The sequence below is a fragment of the Salarias fasciatus genome, chromosome 15 (genome assembly GCF_902148845.1).
Source record: "Salarias fasciatus chromosome 15, fSalaFa1.1, whole genome shotgun sequence".
In the NCBI taxonomy this organism is placed as follows: Eukaryota; Metazoa; Chordata; class Actinopteri; order Blenniiformes; family Blenniidae; genus Salarias; species Salarias fasciatus.
The window spans coordinates 18,807,319-18,835,056 of NC_043759.1; the positions used below are offsets into that span (position 1 = coordinate 18,807,319).

Genomic DNA, 27,738 nt, shown 5'->3' on the forward strand with positions numbered 1-27,738 from the left:
AAGGAATGAATGAACGACAGAAGGGGGGCCGAATTTACAAGCTTGGATCAAACTTCCATTTCCTTTTTATTGTCTGGATCAGCTCACTAAACATTGCGTGAGCAGTTGAAGGCCTTTAGAGGGAGGGGTGGAGGGGGGCAGCCGGGTTCTGCGGACCCCTGCAGCTGTTTTATGAACTGCTGCAAGTTCTGAATCATTTTATCGACAACTGATGGAAACAGAAGACAGATGGAGAAATCAAAAATAAAAATATGCAGTTGGAAAGTTCTCACCGTTCCAACTCCACATATTTTCACAGTTTGCATAATACATGGTCCAATATATACATTTATAATGAATACACTGCATGATCTTCCTTCAGTCTTGTATCCAGCAGCAGGATTTTTATGAATAATAAATAGAGACTCGTCTTGTTTTAAGCGTTCAAGCTTTATCACTGTTTTCACTGTGGATGAGAGGGGAGACGATAAAACTCTCCTCACAGTCTCGGATATTATTATGTCACCGTTTGCATGGATGACCATTATAAGAGCCCCGAGAAATGCAAACTTACTCCAAAGGTCTCCTCTCAGGAGACGGGAGAAAACATTAAACTGTCACTCAGTTATTATTCAGCCCTCATTATTTCATGTAGAAAGCTGAGTGCAGGCGAACAAGAGGCTAATGCGACTTCTACGGCAAAGCATATGTAAAATGGCTTTTTCCAGCCTCAGTGAGAGTGTGTATGTGCATGCACGTGCGCCTGCGTGTGTATGTGTGTGTGTCAGATCCGGGCGCTCATATTCCTTTTGGAAATAAACAGCAAGTCCCTTCAGGGAATATTGTTGCAAAGTGAAGATATGGCTTCATGATGGCTTCTCGGGGTGAAGTTAGGTTAAGAACTGTATGTGAATCAACGTCACGTCACCAAAATGTCACAAAATGTGACATTTCTAGGGTCAAAAACCTGAAAGCCAAAATGCTGAACATGTTTTTTTGAGGGTTAACATGTGGTTATTAATAATGCATTGGTTAATCCTGACACACAGATAAAGTCAGGGAATGTTTTGTTTTTTTTTAATAATGGTTGAAACACAAGTGATGCTGTGCCAAAGTGTGTGTGTGTGTGTGTGACGTGTGTGTAATGTGAAGAACTCACTCCGGTGACATATCTTGGCCTGAACTGGATGGTGCCGAACAGGCCCAGGATGACGACGATGATGTGGAGGAAGTTCGTCAGGATGGGAGCCCACTGGTAGCCCAGGAAATCTATCACCTGCCGCTCCAGCACGCTGACCTGCAGGGAAGAAGAGGAGGCTGAAGTCACCATTTGTGAAAAAAAAAAAAAAAAAATCGAGTGAAGCAGAAATGACATCAAATGATGTCAAGTCGACGTGATATAGATGTCAGTGATGTGACACGGCACGACATTAGACAGCAGAGGGCCCTCACGCAAACGCTGTTTCATATGTAAATGATGATTAAAGAGACGAGTGTGTCATTCACTGGCTTTTAAAAAGAACTAATGAAGACTTAATATATGCACTTTGACATCTGCTGCCACCAGATGAACGTCTGGTTTCAGCCAATCCTCCATCTTCGCTGGACATCGAGGTCCTGGCGAGGACAAACACCCTTTGTTAAAGGAGACTTCTCAATTAATTATGGTTAATTGATGGGCGTCCTGCGGCCTCACTGTGTCACAGCTGCTCACATGAACCTGTTTTGGCTCACAGATATGATAAAGTTCCCAACTCCTTTAGTCAGAGTCAGTAAATCCCTGCAATCACAGAGACGGTTCAGTGTCTTCTGACATAAAACCAAAACCCACAACCCAGATCACTCTCATTTACAACACAGTTATAAATCAGTCTATTTGGAAACTGCTGAAAACACGGGGTCCAGCGTGGACCTTTCTGCGCCGGTCACATCTGCGCCAAAGAACTCACTAAAAGGGCTGCGGGTTAAAAAAGAAGTGTTTGTGACACTATATCATAAATCACAGATGCTCTATCCTAATGAAGTAACCTGTAATCAGTTATACATGCATCACTGTGAAGCTCCCAGGGCTGTGTGTGTGTGTGTGTGTGTGTGTGTGTGTGTGTGTGTGCGCGCGCGTGTTAGTGGGGGGGTTATTATCATTCACTCACTGGAGCCCTCACGCTGAGATAGTTAATGAAGTCAGCACAGCGTATGATATGGCACTGCTAAATATATTAACACACACAAACACACACACACACACACTGAAAGAGGCAGAGAGGGACACAAAGGGGAAGCAGGAGACAAAGAAGAGGTGTGTACCAAAAAAGAAGACAAGAGAAAGAAAGAGAAAAAAAGAAGTAAAGATACCCATATTAGCTTCATTCCACCTAAATCAGAGCGGTCACCACTTTAACGTTCGATGTGTTTAAACACCAACAGCTTAGATGTCAGATCAATGCCTTCCTGCTCTGCTCTCTCCTCTCACACACATTTCTGCATGGCTGGGTTCAGAGTGCTCTAATGTGAGACCATATGGCAACACTGCAAGCCCATAGCAGGTACACACACACACACACACACACACACACACACACACACACACACACACACACACACACACACACAAACCATCACGGTGTAACAGTTACCCATCAGACATTTGCTTTTAACTATGAGGTTTTGATTTTTGGTTGCCACATTTCCAAGAATGAGGAAGAAGGGGTCCGGACATGGTGTTCAGATATATGTGCGTTCAATCACACGCGCGTGTGTATGTGTGTGTGTGTATGTGTGTGTGTGTTGCCATGTTAGAGCAGGTCTGCTGTGCTTGCACTTGACAGCACCTGCTGTTATTGGATGCACCAGACTCTCATCTGGCAACACAATGTGTGTGCGCGTGTGTGTGTGTGTGTGTGTGTGTGTGTGTGTGAGACACATTGTGCTTCTTTGTGTGAGCCCCTGTCTGTGGCGGACAGGCTCAGTGTCTTTGTGTATCTGCTTCATTGTATTATGTAAAAGTGTGTCCTCCATTGGCAATTATATAGTGCTGCAATTCTCTCTTTCTCTCTCTCACACACACACGCGCGCACACACACACACACACACACACACACACGCACAGGCCATTAGAAAAAGTCAGAGGGCCTCCCACCCCATTACTGAGACCCCCGGGGACCCCTCTTTCATCACCAATAATATAAACAGTCTTCTCACCAGCTGGGATACACATGCACATACGCACAAACACACACACACACAAAAATATACAATAACTCACAAACACAGACTGCTGCGGAAAACTGTTTGGTAGAAGGATTAAAGTATTTAACCACAACAAACAACAAACAGACAGTCCTGACAAACTCATTTCTGCCGGTGTTTATTGTTCAAACCCGGGTTAATATAGGAACCAATAAGAGCAATATTCAAATGCGGACCATCTGCTCCTTGGCGTCGCGCTCATCTTTTCCTGTGAAATTCTCATTACATGGCTCAGCTGCAGAACAACTAACCTCAGCTGCGTCGGTACATCATTCTTTGTAAAGTCGGCGGCCCGGGTCTCCTGACAGACGTGAGACAAAGCAGAGGCGCGGCGCCCTCAGCTGTAACGCCGGCACCCTCTCCACGAGTGAAAAGACAGGAGAAAGCTTTGGATAAAAGTGTGAAATCGCCCGGCTTTTCCACAACTTTGACTCGAGACGGAGGACGGAGGGCGGAGGTGGCGGAGGGGGGTTGGGGAGGTGAGGTTGTTGCGACGTGAGCCGGGCGCCGTCGCTAGCAGCACCCGTGTTAGCAGATCTGGCAGTTTTTTGCGAGGCTGATGAAAGCCGTGCAAGGTGGAGCTTCAAGCCGGCTGGCCGCGTCCTCCGGGAGCTGCTGCAACACGCTTTGATGCTGCTGACAGAGATGTTCATTTCAGTGCTGCTGCGAAGACGGGGAACACTTGCACTTTCGGGCTCGTTCTCTAATGCAAAGCCAACCTGTGAACGCAGCACGGCAGCCCCAATGCATGTTGATGCGTTGGGAAAGAATGGTGTGAGCGGTGAGGAGCTTGTCCTTTGCAGAGAATGTGGTTAAAATGTCTGTAAATACACATTCAGGATAGTATGCAAGTCTGTGTTTGAATACAGTTCAGAAAACACTTGATATGCAGCTTCTGTCAGTCTGTCTGATCCACTAGCTGATTCCACCTACTGTTTTGTTAGTGTAAACCGACGCTGGTGCACTTTCTTGGATGACTTTTCCAAATGTACTAGTCATCGTTGTCTGACTAAAGAGCTGAAAGTTGTACAGTAAATATGATTTTTTTTTTTTTACTGTCTTTTTACAAGCGGATTTCCAACACACAGCTACTCACAACTGGGGTTTGAGTTTCCTTTCTGTGCTTAACGAGACTCACACTGGTCATTCTGAGGTCAGAGGTCATAAAAATAACAATGCAAGAACCGCTTTGAACCTGACTTGACCGGCTGAGCCTGCCAGTCTCGACTGAGGGCATTGCAGCTCCTGTTAGAGACGGATCTCTGTCATCAAATGAAGTGGAAGTGAAGATTCACGGAGCCTCTGCAGAAATCTCCCACCAAATCTGTCACACACGCACAAATCTACTCACACAGGTTGAAATTCTACATGCACAAACAAATTTGTGTATGCAAATTCAAGAACAAATCTCAATACAGACACAGAAATATAATTAGATGCATAGAAATATCAATAGACATACACAAATCAAATATTCACACAACTCTCAAACTGCAAGAACAAGTCATTTTTAATCTCATACAGTAAGCCCGTATAACTAGACCATGTGTGTTTCCAGAGTTTAAGCCAGTTGAAAGTCAAAATGTTCCTGTTTTTGGAACAAAAACAGTGCTATGAACCCCCCAGCTGAGAGCTGACGTGTCCCGGAGAACAGCTTCACATCACTGCATCAAGGTGAGGAGCTGAAGCACTGCCGGTCATGATAAATTAACTCTTAAAATGAAAAAGAGAAACTGAAATTGATCATTTACAGGGGTCGACGGAGCGTGTCTTGTAAAGAGAGGCTCGGTATGTGCGTTTGTTCGCTGAGTGTGACACACGGCGCTGACACGTGGCTTCGGCGACACCGAAAGACATTCGGAGAATAGATCAGCGGCAGAGAGACGAGGCTGATGAAAGAGACGGCAGACACACAGAGGAGCAAACAGGGAGCGAGTGCCTTCAGTGAGTTCGGGAACGATTTTCCACTATTTGATAATGAATGATCGAATGACATCAAAGAATCATTATTGCTGGAGACAGGAAGACATCTGCACTGTGTGACCATTACGAGACGGCGCCGAGTGATAAAAGTGTCTTTCATCTTAAACAGACGAAAAGAGGAGCGGGAATAAGACTGCGAGGGACGGAGAGAGACAGGCCCAGATATGAGATGAGAGGGCAGCGAGAGATGGAGGGGCTGATTAAAATCCCACTGTTACTGAGGAACGGGGACGAGATGAGACAAGAGGCAGGGGGCGAGAGAAATGGAAATGTCTCGTCTTCTGCCCCACGGTTCCTCCCTCCTCACCTTCTCTCCTCTCTTCTCATTGGAGTCTTCTCGTTTCCTGCCAGCCTCCGTCCTCCTCTCCTTCCTCTCCTCTCCTGCATATTTAATATGCATTCATCTGTTACCAGATCTGTTGTGTCATAAAACAGCAAATTACCTCATTGGCCTCCTCCCTCCTTCCCTCCATTACTGCACTACCTCGCTCACCCTGCTCGCTCCCTCTCACGTCTTCATCTCCTCCTCAAGAAGGATTTCCATCGCGAGCTCTCGTCCCTCTTCCTGAAATCTCCTCCTCCTCCTCCTCCTCCTCCTCCCTCGTTCCATCAGCTTTTTTGGCCGGCAGTTTTTTTTTTTTTGCTCGGTTTTGTGACCTTTAAAAAACTGCTGATCAAATTCTGCCGCTCATCCCATTACAGACGACGGAGGGGGGGGGATGACGTGGTGAGGAGGGGGGGAGATAGCTGGTTAGGAGAAGCTGGAGAAATAGATGGTGGATGAGAGGCTGTGCAGAGAGCAGCAGGGATGAAATGGAAAGAAAAACAGGCAGAGGAAGTGAGAAAATGTTCAAAAAGACTTTATGAGTCACTCAGGGAGCATCACGACTGAGTAGCAACATCCAAGCAAATCGCAAACACATTGAAGTAAATATGCCCTTTTCTCCCGCACAGCTTTCATTCTGAAACAGTTTTCTTTTTTTTTTTTTCTTCTGCTTCTATAATCATCGTAAACTTTATTCTCCTAATAAAACTCCGGAGCAATCGTGGTTTACTGTTAACTTAATTAAGGCCGCCTGCCTGCGCAGTATCCCGCTGTGTACAGCAAAAGCAATCTCCTATCGATCTGGTTCACACAACGATCAATTCATCTCCATTGGAGGCTATTAGGGACCATTTGTGGCTACTTAGGGCTCGGAGAGAGAAGAAAGACGACGGAGGAGATGGGCCGAGCGGGCGAAGAGGGAAAATAGAAGAAAGGATCTCGCGAAAAGAGGAGCGGGAGCGGAGAAAAAGAGCAAAGACGGAGGAAGAGCGGCGATGGAAATAGACAATGATATAGGTGAAAAGCTCTCCATTAAATATCCAATTTCCTCCATTCAGATCGGCTCATTGTCATCACAACTGTTCAATCATATCTATAATAGCCATAATGCCCTTAGTCCGAGGTAAAGTCCCGCTTGAGCTCGTGTTACCGGACGGCCGGTGGTGTATTTAAGGCAGCAGTCAGAAGCGCTGGAACTTTCGCTGCAGAATTACCTGATGCTCTCACAAATGATCTGCAGTCTTCGCACGACTCAGAAGAACTTTCAGGAGAGTCGTATCAAGCTCCCGCGCGGGCCCGAGGTGCGCCTTTTCAAATTTTCTGATCTTATGGGGCTTTTTGATGCCGCTGAATGAGATTATCAAGATACAGCCGGAGACACGACTTAATATTTAGCTCTGTGATCGCGTTTCGTCATGTGGCTTCTGTAGCTCAACGTGCAGCGGTGAGGAGGAAAAAACACGAGGGTTCAAGCAATACGAGTGCTTAAGAACCTGGGAAAGAGCCAAAATCTGTCAGAATCTATAATTTTGACTGTTTCAACAACTACTGAAAAGAATCAAAACCTCACACACAACAGTTACTTCAGACTTTTATTATGTCAAGCTGAGGAGTCAAGGTCCAGAGTGGTGCACGGGGGTGTTTTGAGCTGTTATTTTCTTTTAGATGTCCACACTATCTACAGAGCGCCGGTCTTTGGGGAGGCACTTCAAAGGCACAGTCTCCTTTAGTTTTGAGCCTGGAGCAAGGAGCAAACATTAAGCCTTGATCAGAGGACCTCAGAGATCCACTGGAGTTACCAGGCTGCGGCGCAGTTACAGGCAGAGTTTCAGAAATAATCCCAAGAATCCTGAATTGGATTCAAACTTTAATGGAGAGCCGACGCGGAGAGATGAAGAGAGCCGGGTTACGTCAGGCGCTCCAGTTCTGGGTGACGGTCGGAAAGACTAAGTTTGTGTGAAGTACGACCCGATCAGGTCAGAGACAGACGTCAGAAACTGTCAGGCTGGGATGTGACGACGGCCAGAGACTCGCAAGAGGCAATCGCTAAAAGCGTTTAACTAGAACACAGAAATAGTGTTAAAAATTTATAAACTGCTTGAGAAAAAGTTCAGACTTTTGTCTCGAAGGGACACGAGGCTGAATTGATTTTTATTTTTATTTTTATTTTTATGTTGGGGAAAAAATGAATTTTACCAACTAACAAAACTGGAGGTCAAAACTAAACCATTCCAATTCTTGAGCTGATTTTCTTCGGGTTGCATTGTTAAATAAAAACATGAAGCAGGACTCACAATAAGTTTTTATTTGCAGGCACTATTAGATGAGGCGACAAGCATCGATTTGCTCATTTACAGTTAGATACTGTCTGAAAAAGACATTTATTTTCTTTTTGTAAAACATTATTTCATAATAACTGATGGAGAAGCAGTGAGGTTTTATACCTTTGTTCTTCCTCACACACCTTTTTCAATATGTTTGCATATTTTGCAGTCCTATAGACACACACACACACACACACACACACACACACACACACACGCGCGCGCGCGTTTCAGTAAACTGTACCAACAAGCTGAGATTCGGTTGCTTGAATATAGTCGAGATTAAGATGAATTCAGGAGTTTCGAAAAAACATTTTTCAAGCAAAAGTCACTCATTCTGCTGCAGCAGTGTGAACAGCGAGAGTCTTTCACACAGTGAAAAGTCATCTGTAATTTGGTGACGTTTGAGAGGCGTTCAAGGACAGATCTGAGTGTTTTCGAAAAGTTCACAACCCAGGACAATGATGATGATTGCATTTTTGAAATAAGGGGAAACAGAATTGCAGCCTTCGAAAAGTCCGATGTGAAAAATGTCCTCAGATTCTCTCGTGAAGTAAAAGGTAAAAACCGCACCGCAACGCAGGGAGGTTGGTCGGCTGAAAAGCCTCCCGTTTCTTTGGAAGACATTCAGGACCAGGGACCTTCAGGCTATCTCTGCATCCAGGTTGAAATGGCAGCGTTCGGGCCTTGTTGTCGTACAAAGTGAAGTAGCAGTAGTGCTGCACATGCTTCAGGCTTCACATTAATGCCCAGTGTGCTAAAAACACACTGAGGAAGATCAGACTCAGATGTTTTTGTTTTTTCTTCTATTAACTGCCCTTCTGCTGTATGAGAATCTGAAATTGAAGAAGACATCAGAGTTCAGATCAACTCTTTTAACACCATCAGTCGCAATAAAGGTTCACCTAATGAGTGGCAAATAGCCAGCAGAGCTGTTCCACACGTTCGGTTCATCTGCTTCACACTTTTTTTTTTTTTTTTTGGCCTGTCAGTTTTTAAAATTCACACTGCCAACAGATGGGGAGCGGGGACGAACGCTGCGTTTCCCATTTAGCGGCAGCGCCTCAAGTATCCGGGTGTGCCGCGCCGAACAACCGGGATGGATCGAGACGCGCGTTAATGAAAGCTGTGAAGGACACTCGTAGGCCGTCGCCGCGATCACTCGTCTTCATGCTCAAGGAAGAATGCTTGGAAGTATGATGAACAACTGCTGGCCCACAGGCAAAATCCTATTTCCCACCTAATTCGCAATAATAAGCCTGAACACCTGAACAAATTGCAAGTGCAAATTGGATCCCACGGACGTCCGATATACTCAAACGGAGCATCTCCGGTAAAGCAGACAGATGGGCTTCACACAGAACTTATTTTTTGCAACATAAACATCGCTAAAAGGATTCTCTCTGTTGGCTTAACCCGAGTGGCTTTCTTCCCTGTTGGTCTCAAGGCTGCAATTCATTCAGTTCAACACTTCAGTCAACAATGCAATCCCATTCAGCTCCCTGGATGAAGACGTTTCGAGGCAGTCGACATGATTTCACCCACCACCTCCGTGGGCTGTGCCATATTCAGACCGCTGAATTAAAGGAAGCGCGCTGGAGGTTGTATTTCCCACAGAAGGAAGCTTGAACACAATGGACATGTTTATCCCTCTCATCAAAGCCGTCAAGTAAATGGTTTTGCTGGTCTGACGGCTTTCTGAGCGGCTTTGGGTTCAAAGCTTTAACGTCTGATAATAACACTTTGATTTAAAGATTTTCATAAAAGTGTGTGATGAACGGCTGCTCTGGCAATTTCATATTCTTTCAATATTGTTCAGGCGCTCGGCACGCCAGTGAATCTTGTCTTTAATTGCGCTGATGTAATGAAGTGGTCTTGAGGGAGCATCACGATGACCATATATGGCAGGGGTGTCAAACATAAGGCCCGTGGAGCAAAACCGGCCTGCAAGAAGCTTCAGTTTGGCCAGCACTGGGCTGGTATATGAACTCAAACCTCTAGTCATCTAGTTACTGGTATCTTTTGACTTCTTCTAGAATGTATAAAGTGTCTAAGAGTTATGATTATGAGAGGAACACATGCTAAATCCTGTCAGTAACGACAGGACACTAATTTAAGAAGCAAAGTCTTTGATTTTTTGCATCATTACTTCTTATTAATCCCACCACATTCAGGCTCCCCGCTCGCTCTTCCCCCTGCCCTCCCCTCCTGGCCGCCAGCATCCTGGATCCAGCTCACATTTCCCTGTGAATTAACTGGTGATTAATATTCCTCGGAAACATTTCTGTATGTAAACGTGGCATTTAAATGTCAGAAACACCAGCTAATCAGTTTGGTATTTCAACAGATCTTCCCCCTCTGTCTGCGACGGTCCACCCCTCCGTCTTTATCTATTTCTGCTCATGCTCTTTTTGTTTTTCTGTCAGCTGGGCGCTGCTCACTCCATGCCTGGAAACAACAATGAGAGAGAGAGAGAGAGAAAAAAAAAGGCGTCTGCCTTCTGTAATGGTTACTTCTGAAGCTGTTGCATTGTCACTTTATTTCTCGCCGGTCCAACAGGCGCGCTGAGCCCCCCTAATAGTGCAACACCAATAAGATTCAGCGGCGAGGTTTATCCGCCCAATCAAATTAGCTTCAGAGGCGTGTGTGTGTGTGTGTGTGTGTGTGTGTGTGTGTGTCCCCTTCCCGAAATGCAGACGGCGTCAGGGCTATTTATAGCTGTGACATCTGAATGGTTTACGCAAAATAATACACCCACATGGGTTCACAACTGAATACACAAGGACGAAAACAAAAAAAAAAACAAAAAAAAAAAAGAAACAAAAGCCAGACAGCAGCAATCCACAGAAACACACACGGAGGGCTGGAGGACATCCTCTCTTGCAGACTATCAATCAGATACCAGCAGACTGCCTGCAACGAGAACATGCACGTGTGTGTGTGTGTGTGTGTGTGTCTGCCGGATTGGAGTAGAATGTTTCATTAGCAATAATTGCGGGTTGCAGCAGACGCTCCTTCCAGTCGTTTGCCGTGATTGACCAACTGATTAAGATTAATATCATACACATCATCTCAAGAAATGCACCTGTCCCGTCTCCTCGCTGGCCCCGTTTCCCCGTCTCCCTCTTCCTGCCTCATCATCCTCTCCCCCGACGCTCTTATCTGGGCTTTATTAATCGAATTATTTAGCGGTGATTTCCAAGCCTTTGATGGAAACCTTGTCCATCTGCTCGTCTCCCCGCTGCTGCCTGTGAAAGCTTTTTTTTTTTTCTCTCTCTCTCTTGGTCTCTGTCAGATTTTCTTTCGTTTCTCTGATCTGGTCAAACCACAGAAACTCTGACATTATCAGAGAAAAACAGAAAAGGGTGATGCTCGGATTTGTCTCAACATGTTTCCCCCGCTATGCTGTTCTGATCAAACCTGGACCGACTCTGACGAAAGCACATGAGAGAGGATTGGGGGGGGGGGGGGGGGGGGGAATGAAGACAGCATATTAAACTTGTGGAAGATGATTTGAATTAAACAATTTGATGGGAAAATAAAAGAGAACGCCGTTCTGCACACTCCAAATCCCATTTCTCGATGATACATTATTCAGAAGTTCATGAAAGGTTCTCGAGCAGCGAGAGGTGAAACCTTGTTACGCCCCTCGGTTATACATTGAAGAATTTGTCCAGGTGCTGTGATTTGGAGCAGGTGTCAGGAGCTATAGCGGCGGAGCGGCCCTGCTTTTCCTCTCCCGGTTAACAATGGCTCCGGCTTCTCCTGCTTATTGCATTTCCCCTCTTTGTTGATCTTTAAGCTCTCCCGGTGGCTTTTCTTTCTCGAGCCTCGCTCCTTTCCCCCCTCCGCTTTATCACACACCTCTCTTCTCCATCTTGCTTTTTAGCTTGTCAATTTCACCTCCTCCTGTTTGCTTTTTATCTGCCTCCCTCTCTCCTCTTTCAGGCCTTCTGTTCTTCCTCTTCTCCATATCTCGTTTTCATTCTTGCCTGCGTTTCCATTATCGGCCTCTTCCTCGTCTCTCCTCCCTCCGCCCCTCCCTGCCTCTCCTAATCGGTTTCTGTGTCACTATTCAACGCACACACACACACACGCACACACACACATAAATGCAGTAGCATCCCTCCTCAGTCAATGTGTAAATGAATTATCAGCCCACCAATGGTTTTTTTCCCTTTCGTACACTTTTATCTTAATGGCCGATCTATGCAGGCAGTGCTTTTATGAGGCTAAAATGTGAGTGTGTGTGTGTGAGTGTGTGCGTGCTCGCTGGTTAGTTCAACTGCTGCATGATAAATAGGAAGTATTAGGAGGCACCTCTATTGCACCCAGGGGCTCTCGTTTGCGTCTGTGCACGTGTGTTAAGTGCATGGTGTGTGTCCGTGTTCATGTCTGCCAGTTTAAATTGTGCAAGCCTTGTTTTTTTTTGGATCAGGTGGGTTTTTTTGAGCGTGCACAGAGTCTCAGCAGCGTGAGCCGTGTGGGTTCAGTGTATTTAGTGTCTCAGGCACGCGCACGTCAGCGAGGGGAGAAGCGGGAGTGGAAATGACACCAGATAAACCCACAGATGGACGCCCAGCGGGCTAAGAAACATTAAGACCGCACAAACACATTACCACACACACACACACACACACACACACACACACACACACACACACACACACACAGAATAGTAAGCAGATATTGGCCTCTCTATGTCTCTCTCTCTCAATAACCTCATGAGAGCCGGATGAAATCAACCACATCATTGGTAGCTGCGGTGTGTGTGTGTGTGCGTCTATATACACGAGCAGCGTGCGGCCGAGTGTGTGTTGCATAATCGAGGAAATAAACAACAACAGACTTGAAAGCGGGCGAGTCCCGTGCCCCCCCCCCCCCCCCCCCCTCCAGTGAGTTTACAGTATCTGAGAAGCGACTTCAGCGTGGAAACAGCCAGGTAGGTTTTATACACACACGCTGTGCTCCTAAATGTCCCGGGCTCCCTCAGTAAAGTCGGGACACAATAGCATCGGTTTGGTTTATTGTGTCTGGGTCCAGGCCAGAGCTAAATTAACTTTGTGTCCCGGGCTGAATGGGAGACATGAAAAGAACCTGCGGCGTCCCGGCTGACAATGGACTGCCGGGAATCTCTGTCACCCTTATTTAAATGGGCCTCATTGTGCTCGCCGTGCTCATGGCATCAATGGACGCCGGGCACTTTGTCCCCCCACCCACCCCCCGCCGCCGCCTGCTGTTATGAGGCAGAAAATGCGGCCATATTTCCACGAGATTGCTGCGGCTGCCATCACTGCGGCCACGCCGCTGATCGCCCATTCGCCGTCGGCGGAGCACATCCGTGTCGCGGCCCGTTCCCGGAGCCGCGTGCGTCTGTGCATTTACTGGACGGGAACATTCACGAGCAGGCCGGCGCTTTAGACGTTTTACGAGGCCGTAAATCTGGAGGCCGCCGCGGCCCTCCATCAGCGGGCTACCTGCGACGGCGAGCTAAACAACCGGCGTTTTTACAGCGAGGCCGTGTTTTCAGATGAGGGTTAAGTCGAGCCTGAATGCTTCCTGGCGGCCTCGGCTCCACAGCTGACTTACCTGTAGCTCACTCGCTGTGTAAAACAGCGGCGTCACGGACCGCAGACTGCAGCGTTTTGTGTTCTTCGGTCCTGCTCAGTCAAATCGCAGTAATACAACCGAGAATTAATGCAAACTCCAAATGCTTTTCCTGGTTTTATGGGAAAGTTCTACAAATACATGATGAAAATGTTCGTTTCTTCAGAATTTAGCGTGCACGTATTCACAGAATCCCCTCATCGTATGGATTTGATGCGAACGTGTCTGTGCCCGCAGGTTTTCATTGCAGCATCTTCAGAGTGTCTGCTGTGCAAAGCGATCCCAGGGGCCTGATGTTCATCACCCTCCTACTATAAAAAGATTCATAAAAAGAGATGAATGACAGCGCACCTGCTGCTCCTATTAAATGGGACAAAAATAGTTGTGAGAAGAAATGGCTTCTTTGCTTCAGAAGTTCGGTTCCAAAACTGAAGCAGTTTGCAAGGTATGAGGATGGTGTCAAATTACAGACGTTCGACACAGGCAGATGGTAAACTGGCCTCATCTATAAGGTGATCTGTCTGAATGAGAAGAATGAGGATTTTGTGTTTTTGACACATTAAAAAATGACAGAATATAGAAACAAAACTAAAAATGAGCATAATAGGATTCCTGTAAACTGTGCAGTCGATTTCCTTTTTCTGTACGTTGGCATATCTTCAGAGGAGCTGATTCATATGTGGGACAAACTGTAGCTGCAGGTGATTCCTGCGTCCCTATGAGATTAATTCAGATTGCTGCTGCACATAATATAGAAGAGCTTTTCTGCTGGAGGCAGCAAACAATTATTTTCATTGATTTCATCTTATTTACTGTAGTAATTGTCTCGCCTATAAAATGTCAATAAATAGTAAAACACGGCCCTTTTCAGCGCCCAGAGACCAAGGTGACATTTTTATGCTTGCTTGTTAAGTTTTTTATCAATCTCTACATAATTTGCAAAAGCGATAATCCAGGAGGAAACGATAAAGCCTCAAAGCAGAGCAGGGGGGAAAAGCAACGTTAAAAAGTTATCAATTGATTTCCTGCCAATACAAAAATGATTCAGCGTCCAATTGTTACAGTGCCTTTTTTTTTTAAAGCTGAATGTGATCAGTGGTTTGCTGTTGTGTGCACGGCAGCAGGGCTGCAGCTCTGTTTGTGTTTCCAAATGTGATTTACCCGCCACACCAATCCAATAAGCGTGTGTGTGTGTGTGTGTGTATGTGGAAAAAACAAGCTTTATGTGTCTTCCCAAAAGCCAACTAACCACTTCAGCTGTCACAACAATTTAAGATATTGGTCTTTAGCCTTCGATAAAAATATAATATAAATAAGTCTCACTTTGGCATCTGGACAAAACAAAAAAAAAAACTGGAACAGATTTCTCTTTATAGACAAAGAGCCTGAGCCAGTGTGTGTGCGTGTGTGTGTGTGTGTGTGTGTGTGTCCGTATATGTGCTTGATTCTCATTAAACTAATGGCACGGCAGAAGTAGTCAGCACTTCAGTCCAGAGGCCTTTTCGGGCAGGAGCTGTGTGCCGTGATGCTAAAATTCTGCTGATTTAATATCAATCTAATTATGATTAGAAGCAACAGCGGTTTTGTCATTATCGTTGTTTCCAAACCCTCGCCGCCGCCGCCGCAACCTCACCGCCGCGACGCCGCTAACTGTTCGCTTTCCTTGATAACCGTGTTACTGAGTCACTGTGCTGCACTCAGAAATAAAGGGGGCCGTTTATTCAATAAAAATGTAATTGCCACTAAATGGTATGCGCACAGAATGAGTGAGCCTGAGAGCTATAACGGGCTCGGAGGAACTATTTAAAGTCCCCATTAGACATGTTTGCTCGTGCCTCGCTTTATTTATCCAACAAAAGTTACAGTGTCGCAGCCAGCGCTCACAACAGCTTGAGGCCATATCAAATGAATTACAAGAAGTCTTAAGCACTGGAAAACCAAGGGCGATCTCTAAAATGCATTCGATACTTTCTGGGTAGTGTGGATAATGTAACACCAGCCTTCTGCTTGACGGAAACATGAATTTCAATCAGTGGGGTTGAATGCATTTCGCAGACAAAATACAGAAGCAGCTCTGGCTCGACACATCTGTCAACTCTGAACACTAGCTTTAATATTTTAATCATTTTGTAATTAGTTTTAATACTGTTTCAATGCATGTTTTAGTTTTTCTTTGCTTTTATGTAATGTGACACACGGGTTATTGTGTTCCTTCTTTCATTTATGTAGTTTTCTTTATTGTTATTAAATGATTTATCAGTGCAGTTCAGTAGGAAGTGGTCTCTCCTTACAGCTCCATGGTCCCTGGTTCAAGTCCAGGTTGTGCTTGGCATGTTTGTATAGCATTTGAATGTTATGTCAGTGCGTCCTAATGTTCCCTCCGACAGTTCAAAAACATGGATTTCAGGCTGATTGATTTATTGGTGATCTAAAAGTGCCAGCAATACTAAACCAGACTGTACCCTCTCTTGATGCACAGCTTTTAGTAAGTTCAGATAATTATATATCATAAGCAGTGAGTTTATGTCTATAAACTCACTGCCTTTTGTCACAATCTCTGCAGCGCAGAAGCTTAAAACATTCTCTAAAACACAAATTATCCAGTTATAAAGTTGCACGGAAAGAGAAACTACAACAAAAGCTGATTTGATATTGACATTTAATCTTCACGGAATGGGAAAGTTTAAAAAAAAAAAAATCTAATTTCTTTCCTAAGAATTGAGAACTGAGAACAGGGGAAGTCAATTTTGTAGCACTGTTTGAGTCTTGCCAAACTGATAGCAACAGTAAAAAGCAAAATAACCAGCAGACTGTACAATGTTTTCCATCCCAATGAGCAGAAGCGCTGCTTACATAAGGGTTGCTGCAACTGGTGAACTGCATAAAGCTACAGGCTGCGCCAGTGGATGGAAGCTGCTCTTAGTGAGCTTCAAATTAATACCGGCATCCAGAAACACACAGTGCTGGGAAACGACAGCGCAAACATTTTAAAGCAGGCGTAATTAGAATAACAATTTTTAGACACTCTCTTGCAGCAGCAAAGCAAACGAGCAGATTTTCTTTTAGAATGTATTTTTTGTGTGATTCGATCTGCAAATGTGTGCACCGCTGACTGGGAGCGCGAAGCCAACCAGCCTGGCTCTCCAAAATAAAAGTGACAAGACAAGCAAACGAAATTGATTTTAGTAAACGAACACTGTAAACTCAGAACTCTTCTGTGACGAAAACACACAAACAATGTGTTTCCACTTGAAACGCTGTAAATGGGGCCTAAATGAACATTTTACACCAATTACATCCTAACTTGATTAAAATCCGCACTCTGCTGTTTCTCTGCATCCAATCAGCCACATGACAGTCAACCGGTCCCGCAGATCAGAAAACACAAATTTAACTGACTAATGAAACACTTGTGTCAGTATTATTCAGTTTGCTGCCATTATTTCCAGTAAATCTGATGACTTAGTTGAAGGTTTGATTTTAACGAAATAAGAATAAAATACTGACCCAAAAAAACAAAAAAAAAACGAGGTGGATGTAAACAAAGGAGCGGAGGAACTGTTGTTACCGCTGAGTTGTTGTTCCCGGCCAGATAATGATTCAGTGGCTCACCTGCTTCAGCAGTTCATCAGCCCAAGCCGCCAGCGTTTTCTGCACTACCCAGTGTCTCAAACTAAACGTTCCGCACAGCAATTAGATTAGTTTTGCAATTATTTCCCAACTAACAGCCAAAAAAAAGTTCCACTTTTTTTTTCCTTTTTGCCTTCTTTGCAGCACGACTGCCTTCCTCTTGCAGTCACCTGAAATCACTCCCGCGCGGCGCTCCGAAGTGTTGTGGCGAGAGATTCTGTCACTTGTGCGGCATTCGCAACATGTGTTGTCAAAATTAAGAGGATTTCTTTCTTATTTCCCGTGTGTTTTCTTAAGCCGCAGTGGGTTTAGCTGTGAGAGCCATGACAAACACAGCTGGAGGTGCCATACACATTACAGCGACGGCAGAAAAAAAAGACGGAGATTTATTAACGCTTCATCTTGCACTTCGGCGTCCATTTTTCACTTGTTTAACTGCGAGCCACCGGAACCGGCCAGGAAAATTCTTCGGCGTGCCATGAAACCATCTGCGTTTTTGTGAGTGGCAGGAATGAGAACGGCGTACACAGATGAACCGGAGCACATTTTCATGATCTTTAAAAATGTAGAAGACAATCAGAAGATGAGCTTTTTTTTTTTTTATCAGCTGAAACAACAAAGTAAACACATTTCTGAGATACAGTGAAACTGCAAAATTCCTAAACAGATCTTGCCAATATTTACAAAGTACTAAGTCAATATGTTGACACATTTAGCTGTTAGATTTAGTGGAGCTTAAAATGAAGGCATCCATTTAATGGCAGATAAAACTAAAAATGAGTTAAAAGCAGTCATAAGTGCTTCAGCTGAATATCAAGTGCTTTGTGTCAAAATGAAATTATGTTGCAAAATAATCCAAACTAAACTGTTTCGAGGATTTTAACCATAATCATGTTAATCCATAGAAAATAGCTCCTATATTTTGTGGTTTCAGGTTTATGTTTCTATCAGCGTCATCAAAGTTGCTCTCATTGTTATTTCACCTTTCTTATGGAGGTTTCATTTGGATTCATCTTTTTTCTGTGGTAAAAGTTGCTCTTTTTCATTTATTCTAGTGGTCATGCAAATTACATTAAGAAGCAATTTAATTTAGCTGAACTATACTGTCTGGGATCACTAAGTGTCACAATACCATCCAAAAAGCTACACAGCAGAACGAAAACCTACAATTAAAAAGAAAATGAATCAAGAGCGGCAGAAAGAGAGCTTGGAGTTTCAAAGGAGAGACACTGTAACCATGATTAAAAAAAAAAAACACAACAACAAAAACAGGCGGCTGATTTGAGCTAAAAGCTCGAAGGGAAGAATAAACTCACAGAAGGGTTCTCCAACAGCATCTACCAGCTGAGGTTTACGAATGGTGTATTTTTTGGTTTGTTTATCGTGATATATTTAATAGACGCAACATAATATGTGCAACTTATAGTCCAGAAAATATGACATTAAGATTTTTGACACTAATTAGGCCCAACTCGAGGAAGAGTTCAGGTTAGGGGTCCGGCTTTACATCTGGATCCTTCCTCCACCGACATGGATTTACATCCGTCTCCTTCGTCCCCTTTCTACCACCTTGTCTCTCTGTCCCCCATCTGTTCCAGCTTTATTTAACCGTCCATCCATCCTCTGCTGCTTCCATTCCTTCCTTTGGACCTTGTCTGGTGCGCGTTTTATTCATCTTCCCCTTTCCTATACGTCCCTCCGCCCCTCGCTCACTCCTTCCTCCATCTATCGCTTTCTGCTACGTCTCGCTCGTCCTTCACCGCTCGCCTCCCTCCTTTTGGGTCCCACATTATCACCGCTGGCAGTCAGGTTTCCACAGCAACACACACACACACACACACACACACACACACACACACACACACACACACACACACACACACACACACACAATCGCAAAATCACACACGGACAGACCGCACCATCACTACACACACACACACACACAAGTAGGCAGATGCTTGCCACTGCAATCAACCCCACATATGCAGACTCACACACACAAGCTCTGGTTCTGTGTCCACACACACACACACACACACACACACACACACACACACACACACACACACACACACACACACACACAAATGCAATCACAGTGAGTGCTGAAAGTGCAGCGTCGAGGTGTGAGACTTCGGAATGCCTGTGCCTGCCATCAATCATAAAATCCTTTCTGGTGATTGGACAGCTGACAGTGTCGGCATTACGTATCGTCTCCCTTTATTTCAATCAATCATGCCCTGCGCTGCAAAAAGGCCCACAGATTGCCAAATGATATTGGCTTGCTTTCATCAGACTCGGTGAATGATCACGGCGCTTTCAGGGTTGGAGATGCGCTTTAGGTGACTGTTTGTTCAGGTAATGGCTTTTTGTGTTTTTTTTTTTTTTTTTTTTTTTTTCTGCGTTGAAACTTTCCAGGCAGCCTGCCTAAATGCGTGAAGACGTGGGCTCGCTGGTAGAGAAGCATCGTGATCTTACTGGGATCATCAATACATTCTTAGCTGTCCAAAACCTGCTGCCCGAGGCGGAAAACAAGCAACCTCTGCCTTCCTTCACCTCACAATCCCGCAAAATACAAGCAGGATTTAAGGCGGTCCATACATGTACTTTTGGAAACTATAATAAACACGAAAGAGTCATTCAGAGTTACTGACTGTGCTGCCAAGAAAAGATTACATGAATTCAGACACTCTTAATCCTAAACTGAGTGACATTGTATCTTATGTGATTTTTCTAAATTTGATGTCAAATTCATATCCACGCTTTAAAGAAAGGCAACAGTGAAAATTTGAGGTTGCATCCTGTGGTTAGTGAAAGGAAAGTTGGCGACATGCTCTATGGGATTGTGTTGCTCTCTGCTCTCATTTCCACACTCCAGGCTCTGCAGCCTGCACCTGAACCTGTCCAGCAACACTTAAATGAGCCACACTTTGCTTCCCCGGTCCGGAGATAAAACACTCAATGACCCCTGAGTGGGCCAGGTGCAGCTCGGCACATTATCATGCAAACCGGATCCTGGAAGCCGCGACACCACGCTTCCTTGAGGAGTGAGGATGGTAAAGAGCCTCACACAAGGACACGGCCTCCATAACCACAGCAGCTTTGAGGGCTGCGACCTATTGATCCTCAGTCAACTGCGCTCGCTACTCGATCACGGCTTGTTTAAATCGCTTCTATTAATTTCCCAGGAAATAAATAGTCATGTAAATGAGCATCTAAGACCATTACATTAGACAGACATGCAATATGACACACACTACTGCATTTACCTAAATGAATACAATAAATTAACTGTTTTATCATTGCTTTTTTCCCCAAAAGGTTACGGTAAGTATTTAATTAACATTCCATGTTTGATAATTTCCCTACCAACAGCAAACAAACATGGGAACAGTATTGTTCCAAGCGCAATTGTTGTCATAGAGCTACAACGATTACTCAAGGAAACCGAGTAATTCGATTACAAAAAATACTTGTGGCAATTTTTTTGCCCAGAATATTTAAAGGAATACTCCAAAGATTTTGGACCCACAACCTATCCCTATCATTTACAGAGTGAGATAAGCTCATAAATACCTTTGTTGTGTCCGTTCGTCCAGCCGCGGGCTCCCAGCTGTTAGCATCGTAGTTAGCTTCGCTCAACTGCCGCAGGTGAAGAGGAGACAGAGCCAGACTGAGAAAGTGGACAAAATACTCCTTCCAGTGGTCCAGGGGATGGCGTATTAGCACGTGAAGTAAATCCGAATGGTTATAAAGCATTTTAAAAGACGTGTTATCTTTTCAATCCGTTAAAATAACGTTTTGATCCACACAAACCTGCGCATGCGCAGTGCTCCGCGGAAGGATATACCAGAGCACAGCAGTAGAAGCATAGACTCAGCCGCTGTGCGCCTGGTATATCCTTCCGCAGCGCACTATGCTTGTGCAGGTCTGTGTGTATCAAAACGCTATTTTAAGGGATTGAAAAGATAACACGTCTTTTAAAATGTTTTATAACCATTCGGATTTACTTTGCGTGCTAATACGCCGTCCCCTGGACCGCTGGAAGGAGGATTATGTCCACTTTCTCAGTCTGGCTCTGTCTCCTCATCAACTGCTGTAGTTGAGCTAAGCTAACTACGATGCTAACAGCTGTTAGCCAGGCACTGGACGAACGGACACAAAAAAGGTATTTATGAGCTTATCTCACTTTGTAAATGATAGGGATAGGGCGTGGGTCCAAAATCTTCGGAGTATTCTTTTAAGTAGTCACTTGTGCTCCACCCCGGGGATCGTGTTCTACACGGACTGTGAAAAAGTAAAAAGTTGGGAGAGACTCTCTGCAAAAGGTAAAACATGTCTAAAGTTTGGGATCATTTGCAAAAAACAAAAAAAGAGAGAATGTTGTTGAATGTGTGTATTACATGCATATTGCACATATCATCCCAATGGTACTGTTCTCACTGTATCACCTACTGATTGCAGACAAAGTGAAGACACAACCTTTTTGCACTTGGATGCATGAATCATGTTTGGCACCAAAGGAAGGAATGGGGCCTCACTGTTGGATGGACAGATGGATGGATGGATGGATGGATGGAGATGGATGGATGGATAGATGGATGAGGTTGGATCATCCAAGTCTGAGTCATCTTTCACTGTCTACAAAGAAACTAAATGTAACTTCTTCATCCAGAGGTCAGATTCCAACAGATAACGGCTCACTCTTCACATCTCACAGTGACAGCCCTCGATTTGGCGAGCGGACGATACGAAGCCACTTTGACAAGCATGGCAGAAGGTCCACGTTCATTGTATAATATCTGCGCTTGTGCACGGACTAGCCGAGCACCGCTGTCACCACCGTGCCTCCGACATTCAAAAACCCCATGCCGTGCTTCTATTTCGGTGAGACGAGACTGTAGTTGGGCTGATATGCTGATATGGAGCCGGGCTGAAAGCTGACACTGTATCCGCATCTCACTTTAGCTGCTGTGTTCAAAAATACAAGAGATTGCCGGATCTGATTACTGCGCGTGTGTGTGTGTGTTTGTGTATGTGTGTGTATGACAGTGAGAGCAAGGGAGGGGAAAAAAAAATAGAAGGCAGGAGCTCCTGTGTGTGTGTGTGTGTGTGTGTGTGTGTGTGTGTGTGTGTCTATGTGAGGGAGGAGATAAGACTGGAGCCAAAGCAGAGGTAAGGTGTGTAAGGTAATAAGACTAAATCAATTCATACTGAGAGGAGGAACGAGGAGAGGAGGAGAGGGCAGGAGAGAGGGATGAAGGGTGGAGGAGAAATGATTACAGGTAAAGATGAAAGTGTGATGCCGAGCTCTCTCCGCTCTCACGCGTCAGCCGATACCGTCGGTATTCCTTAAAGGGATTTAAAAACTGAGACAAAACTCCTCTCCATTGGCGCCTTCGGGGATCATGTGAGGGGAGGAGGGCTCTCTGGATTCCCACTGGAAGACATCAGAGCACAAAACACAGCGCAGAGAGCATCTGCATGTCTGCGTGTGAATTTGTGCCTCGCATGGCAATAATCTGTGTTCATGTGTGTGTGTGTGTGTGTGTGTGTGTAGAGGAGAACAAAAGAACCAATATATTTATAGATCAAAATAATGGCAGCTTCAGGAAAAGCGGCAGAGGACCTTGGCAGGCAGAAGTGAAAATGTGACCCATCACAGATAAGAAAGCTCCTGTCAAAACACTCCTCTGTGGTTTCTCTTTTCTTTTTTTTTCTTTTTTTTTTTTTGAATGCTCCCAAAAAGGCAGAGGCTAACGACTATCGGGGATTCAAAATGACGTGTTTAATCTTCTCTCTCAAAACACAAACGCGCTTGTCAAAATAGAGGCTTGAGATCCAAAGTGCTTTGTGAATAAGAGGCAGAATAGTCGAGGAAATACACTTTTAGGGGATTTTTGTTTTTTACCTGAGTCATACATCTGGTGAACAATTTTTGTAGGATTGTGAGTCTTTAAATTCAATGTGGTGTCAGTTTTAAATACACTTTTGACATATTTATATCAAAATAATCTGCCAGACACTCAAACAAATGAAGCTAATTTGTTAACTATAGTTTTGGAGCGCGGCCACGTCTCCACCACTCCTCTGATTACCTGGCCAGTCTGTATATTTGCCAAACCAAGCCCTCCAGCACTGCAGTGTAGTTTCAGACAGTGGAGACGCCACCATACCGTTTCCAGCTTCCAGAGGATATCTGACTTCGCCACATTAGGCGTGGTGTGAAGCTGCCTTCCTGTGACTGCAGGTGAAAAACGTTGCGCCGTCTGTCGTGTTAATCCGAGAGAAACTCCGGGTGACAGATGAGCGCAGAAAATTCGCTCGATATTAAAAGGCATGTGAAAAGTTGTATTTATTAACACTCTGGCAGAAGTGTTGAGCAAGTACTAGACATTTCCTAATTGCTGAATGAATAATACATGCATAGGAGCGGAACAATCTGATTTACAACAGACCTCATGCTCACAGAATGTTGCTTTAGACTGCAACTGTATTTTTCTGTCAACAGCTACAAATGTGTAGCATCAGTAATCCATTCAATCTAACACTATAATTTAAGGTCTAAGAGGGTGAAATGATCGTAAAATAAGTTTTTTTTTTCTTGAATAAAACCAAAACAACATCTTTCTGGGGATAACATTTGTTTCTGCTGCTATAAAATCCAATCAAAGCCAAACCACGACTGAAAAATTAGTGACAAACTATAGTTTATCATCATTCAAACATTTATTAAAAGGAACATCGTATTTCCTCAGATTCTACATGAAACGGCTGACTCTTATTTCTTTCAGGGTGGAAAAAAAAAAAAATCCCACGATTTAGGAGAAACAACTGAATGACGCTGATGTGAAACGACGGAAAATGTCATTTTCAATGATCTGGTCCTGCTGAAACTCCGCAGTAACATTTCAGAATGGAAAGTCGTAAAGCAACACTGTCACAACCACTCATCAATCTGTAAATGCCACATATCATAAATAAAATAACGCCGTAACAGCAGCTCTCGCTGTCCAAAGGACACGCACCGTTCTGAGCAGAACGGCGGTGGATTCAAGGCCGTCTGTTTTAAGCTGATTAACATGGATTTTTTGTTTTCCCCCAATTGATCACATAATGACAGACTTGACTGAATTAAAGTTTGAGCTTTAATATCATTTTGACAGAAAAAACATTTTAGAAGAAAAATATTTTAGATTTTTTTTTCAAAAGAGAAAATGAATATCTGATATTACACCTTCCTAGAATTTTGCCGTTTGCTAATTTCTGTATTTGTTTCCAGAAGCAAAAATTAATACTTCTGTCCTTCACTGAAATTCACAAATTATCATGATTTTTCACATGATGAAGACAAACTGGCAAAAGTACAGCCCTCAGATTATAAAAAAAATCTTATCGACACAAATGTAAATTTTGTCGGATCTATTTTTTCATGTAAAAAATAAAGGGCTTTTCTCAATGTGAACTCATCCTCATCCAAATTCAATGCTTCCGTTCCCCTTCCTGCTTCTTGACCTGTTCTTCTCTTTATACTTCACTTTCTGCTTCAATATCATTGTTTTAATCACAATGAAGAAAGACACTAGAAGCCATCGGAATTTCATTTGTGGTTGCAGGAATAATATTACAACTCCATAACTATCTGCCTTATTTAACTCGTCAGCAGCCAGCGGACTGAAGTACAACATGACATGGCCGCCTAATATCTACAATGCAGGGAAATAAAAGCCGTTTTTACCATCCTATGGTAATCACAAGCATGTGACATGATCTTTCATCGTGGCTTCTAATCTCTCGTCATGTGTCTCACAGTGAGAGAGGTTTGGAAATGGTTGTGAGATAATCTTCTCTCAGCGTTCGAATCGCCCAGTGCAACTGCAGCTAAAAGGTACCAACCAATAAAACATAGAATACAGCTCAATTCGACGTTTTTTAATTCATATATCGTACAGTATAATGTAGTTCTTGTGTGCTGCCGTTGGCTTTTCAGTTTCAGAGAGCGGACATCTTGCATTCAGACTTCCTGCTCAGGTTTATGAAATCCACTTCACACACTGTAACAAGCAATAAACTTGTAACGCTGCTAAAAACGGCAGTGTATGGAAAGCCATTAGACGAGCTCAAGGACTCTCTTGTCAGATTGAAGCACAGACAAACTATTTTCTCCGCGGTCTCAAACTGTACGGTGTCTGTGATCTGTGGTCATTTCTGATAACTTTGCGGTGTTAAACGACCCATTCATCCATTAATCATCTGTATATCTGGGGTATCTATCCATCATCGATCCATCCCCTCTTGTTATCATCCTCCCCTCTCTCGCTTCCCCAGCTCATCTCCTCCAGCCCTCTCCTCATCCACTCGACCAAATCTCAATCCCTCCATCCCAACATCGATCCGCACCCAGACGTTCATCTGTCCTCCATGAATATATCTGTCCGGCCATCCGTCCTTCCCTCCCTCCGCCTCTCCTCCCTCGTCTCCTCGTCCCAGTCAAAGGGCTTCGACAGCCAGACTTAGCACGCTCCACTAGCTCCTCGGCTGTCCCCGCGTGCGAACACACACTCACACACACTCACACACACTCATACTCAAAGGCAGTCCCTACAGGATGCAGACGCAAAGACATACAGACATCGTTTTCACAGCTCCCTGAGCAACTCAAATGGCCCGGGAGAGACTGTGCAGCGCAGCGAAAGAAAGAATGAAAGAAAGAGCGAGCGAGCCTGGGAGAGAGACAGGGACACGGAGAGAAAAATTACAAGGCAACAAGGCCAACAGTGATACCAAGAAAGACAAAAAAAAAGGACAGAAAGGCATAAGAAACCAAAGGAGAAACGAGGCGCTGAGCAGAGAATAAAAAGGGAAGACATAACAGACGTACAAGAGTCTAACCGTGTTTATGTTATTGAAGACGAGATAATAAACCTCTCAGACTAAGATGATGTTTTATCAGCGGAAGGTTCGCCGCTGATGGGAGGCTGGTTACATGGCTGGATGAAATAAAACACCAAGACAAACAGCGCAATGAAATTTCATCGCCGCTCCCACCTGAAAGCCTTGTAGCTCATTTCTGTTGCTTTTTCCTGCTAAATAAAGAGTTGATAACCTCATACTCTCTTTGCCAGCCTCCCAAAAGCCATCAGACTCCACAAAATACGAGTGTCATCCAGAAAATATGGTTGTTTTCTCTCCAAACAGGAGGAATTCATCTGACACCAGTCATATCTCCGTCTCATAATTATGTGTAATGAAGCTGGAGGCATCGCGTCTGCAGCCGATCGCTGTTATAATTCAAGCACTCCTTTGATGTAATAAGATCAAAACGGCGGCATGGGTGGGATATCGAGATTCACGGCAACAACAATAGCAACAACTGCATCAACAGGATGCGGGTTCCGGGAGAGCAATGCGAGCGTTTCACCTTGAGGGGTAAATAAGGCGGGAGCGGCGTCGGCATCGCAACAGTTTTGAGTGCCTCAAAACCGGAACTGACAGGAAAGAGCGTGCCGCGCGTCGACGCACGGGAGGCGGCGTCCGGCCAAACTCCATCTCCGCTCATCCGTCAGTGTGGTCGTGCGCAAGGTCGGCCGGCGGCGCCGTCGATACGCATCTCTGCGGCTCGGCGGGCAACGCGGCGCCGCGATATCGCCAGCTCAGATACTGAACGTGCCCTCCGTCGCCCGCCGTCGCCTCGCTCCCCTCCCACTCCGGCGGTTCCGCGTGGAACCGGCAGCGATTCAAAAGATGGGGTCAGGACTGAGAGCGCGGTGTGGGAAGATTGAGACTGGCCTCTGGATGGCTCTGAAGAAACAAACAATCCGACGTGGCCGGCCGCAGCCGCTTCCACACCGGAGGTTCTCAAGATCGCTTTGAAAGTGAAGATGAAATCATTAATGTCCCGTATTTTGAGGGTGGAAAACACTGTTACGCGCTCTTTTCTATATGTGGCTGTTTGCTTTCTTCTCCTGCTCCACAGCAGTTAATTTTCCTGAGGGGCCACATGAATAAGCAGGACTGAGCCATGAGAGGACTTCGGTCCTGCTAAATATAAATACAACTCCTATTAGAAGTCAGTCTGTTATATAATTTTAATGAACTACTGTTTCTGCTCTGCACAGTCTGGAAATGCACAGTGCTGCTGGTCGGTGGCTTTAATTCCAGTCCTTGAACAGCGATCTGCTCGCCACCTTTGAGCTTCATCAAAAAGAACAAAGGATCATCACATTTCTGTGAAAACACTTCATTCTGCAGCCCAGAAGCACAATCTATGTATAACGGAGGAATGTCAGAAGAATGAAATAAAAAGCGCGCATAGAAAGCCTCTTTGCTTTCTATATTATTCCTCACTGACCTCGATCGGGAACATCCACAGCGAAGCGTCTATTGAAGACAAACACAAGAGGTGTTTCATTTCAACCTATCTCGCTCTCGCCTCTAAATTTGAGCCGATTGGTGTTTTGATACTCCTTTCTTCTCAAAACAAAGGGCGGACGACAACGTTTAAAAAGGATTCGCATAAAACGATGCAGACGTCAGTTGGTAGCTCACAGTTTAATATTTTATAGAAATGTGCCGCTCAATAGAAATCAGAAAATAATGGGAGGTGTGGGGGAGTGAGAGCCGCGGCGGTGAGTGTTCAGA

General features: G+C 44.7%; 1 protein-coding gene across 1 annotated transcript in view; it reads right to left on the minus strand.

Annotated features, from left to right (window-relative positions):
- The window catches only part of nkain2 (sodium/potassium transporting ATPase interacting 2), a 77,737-nt gene that overhangs the window by 37,518 nt on the left and 12,481 nt on the right, over nucleotides 1-27,738 (minus strand). Inside the window, exon 2 of the mRNA XM_030110661.1 lies at nucleotides 1,139-1,276. Coding sequence (XP_029966521.1) covers nucleotides 1,139-1,276 — 138 coding nt within the window. The remainder of the gene's footprint in view (nucleotides 1-1,138; nucleotides 1,277-27,738) is intronic.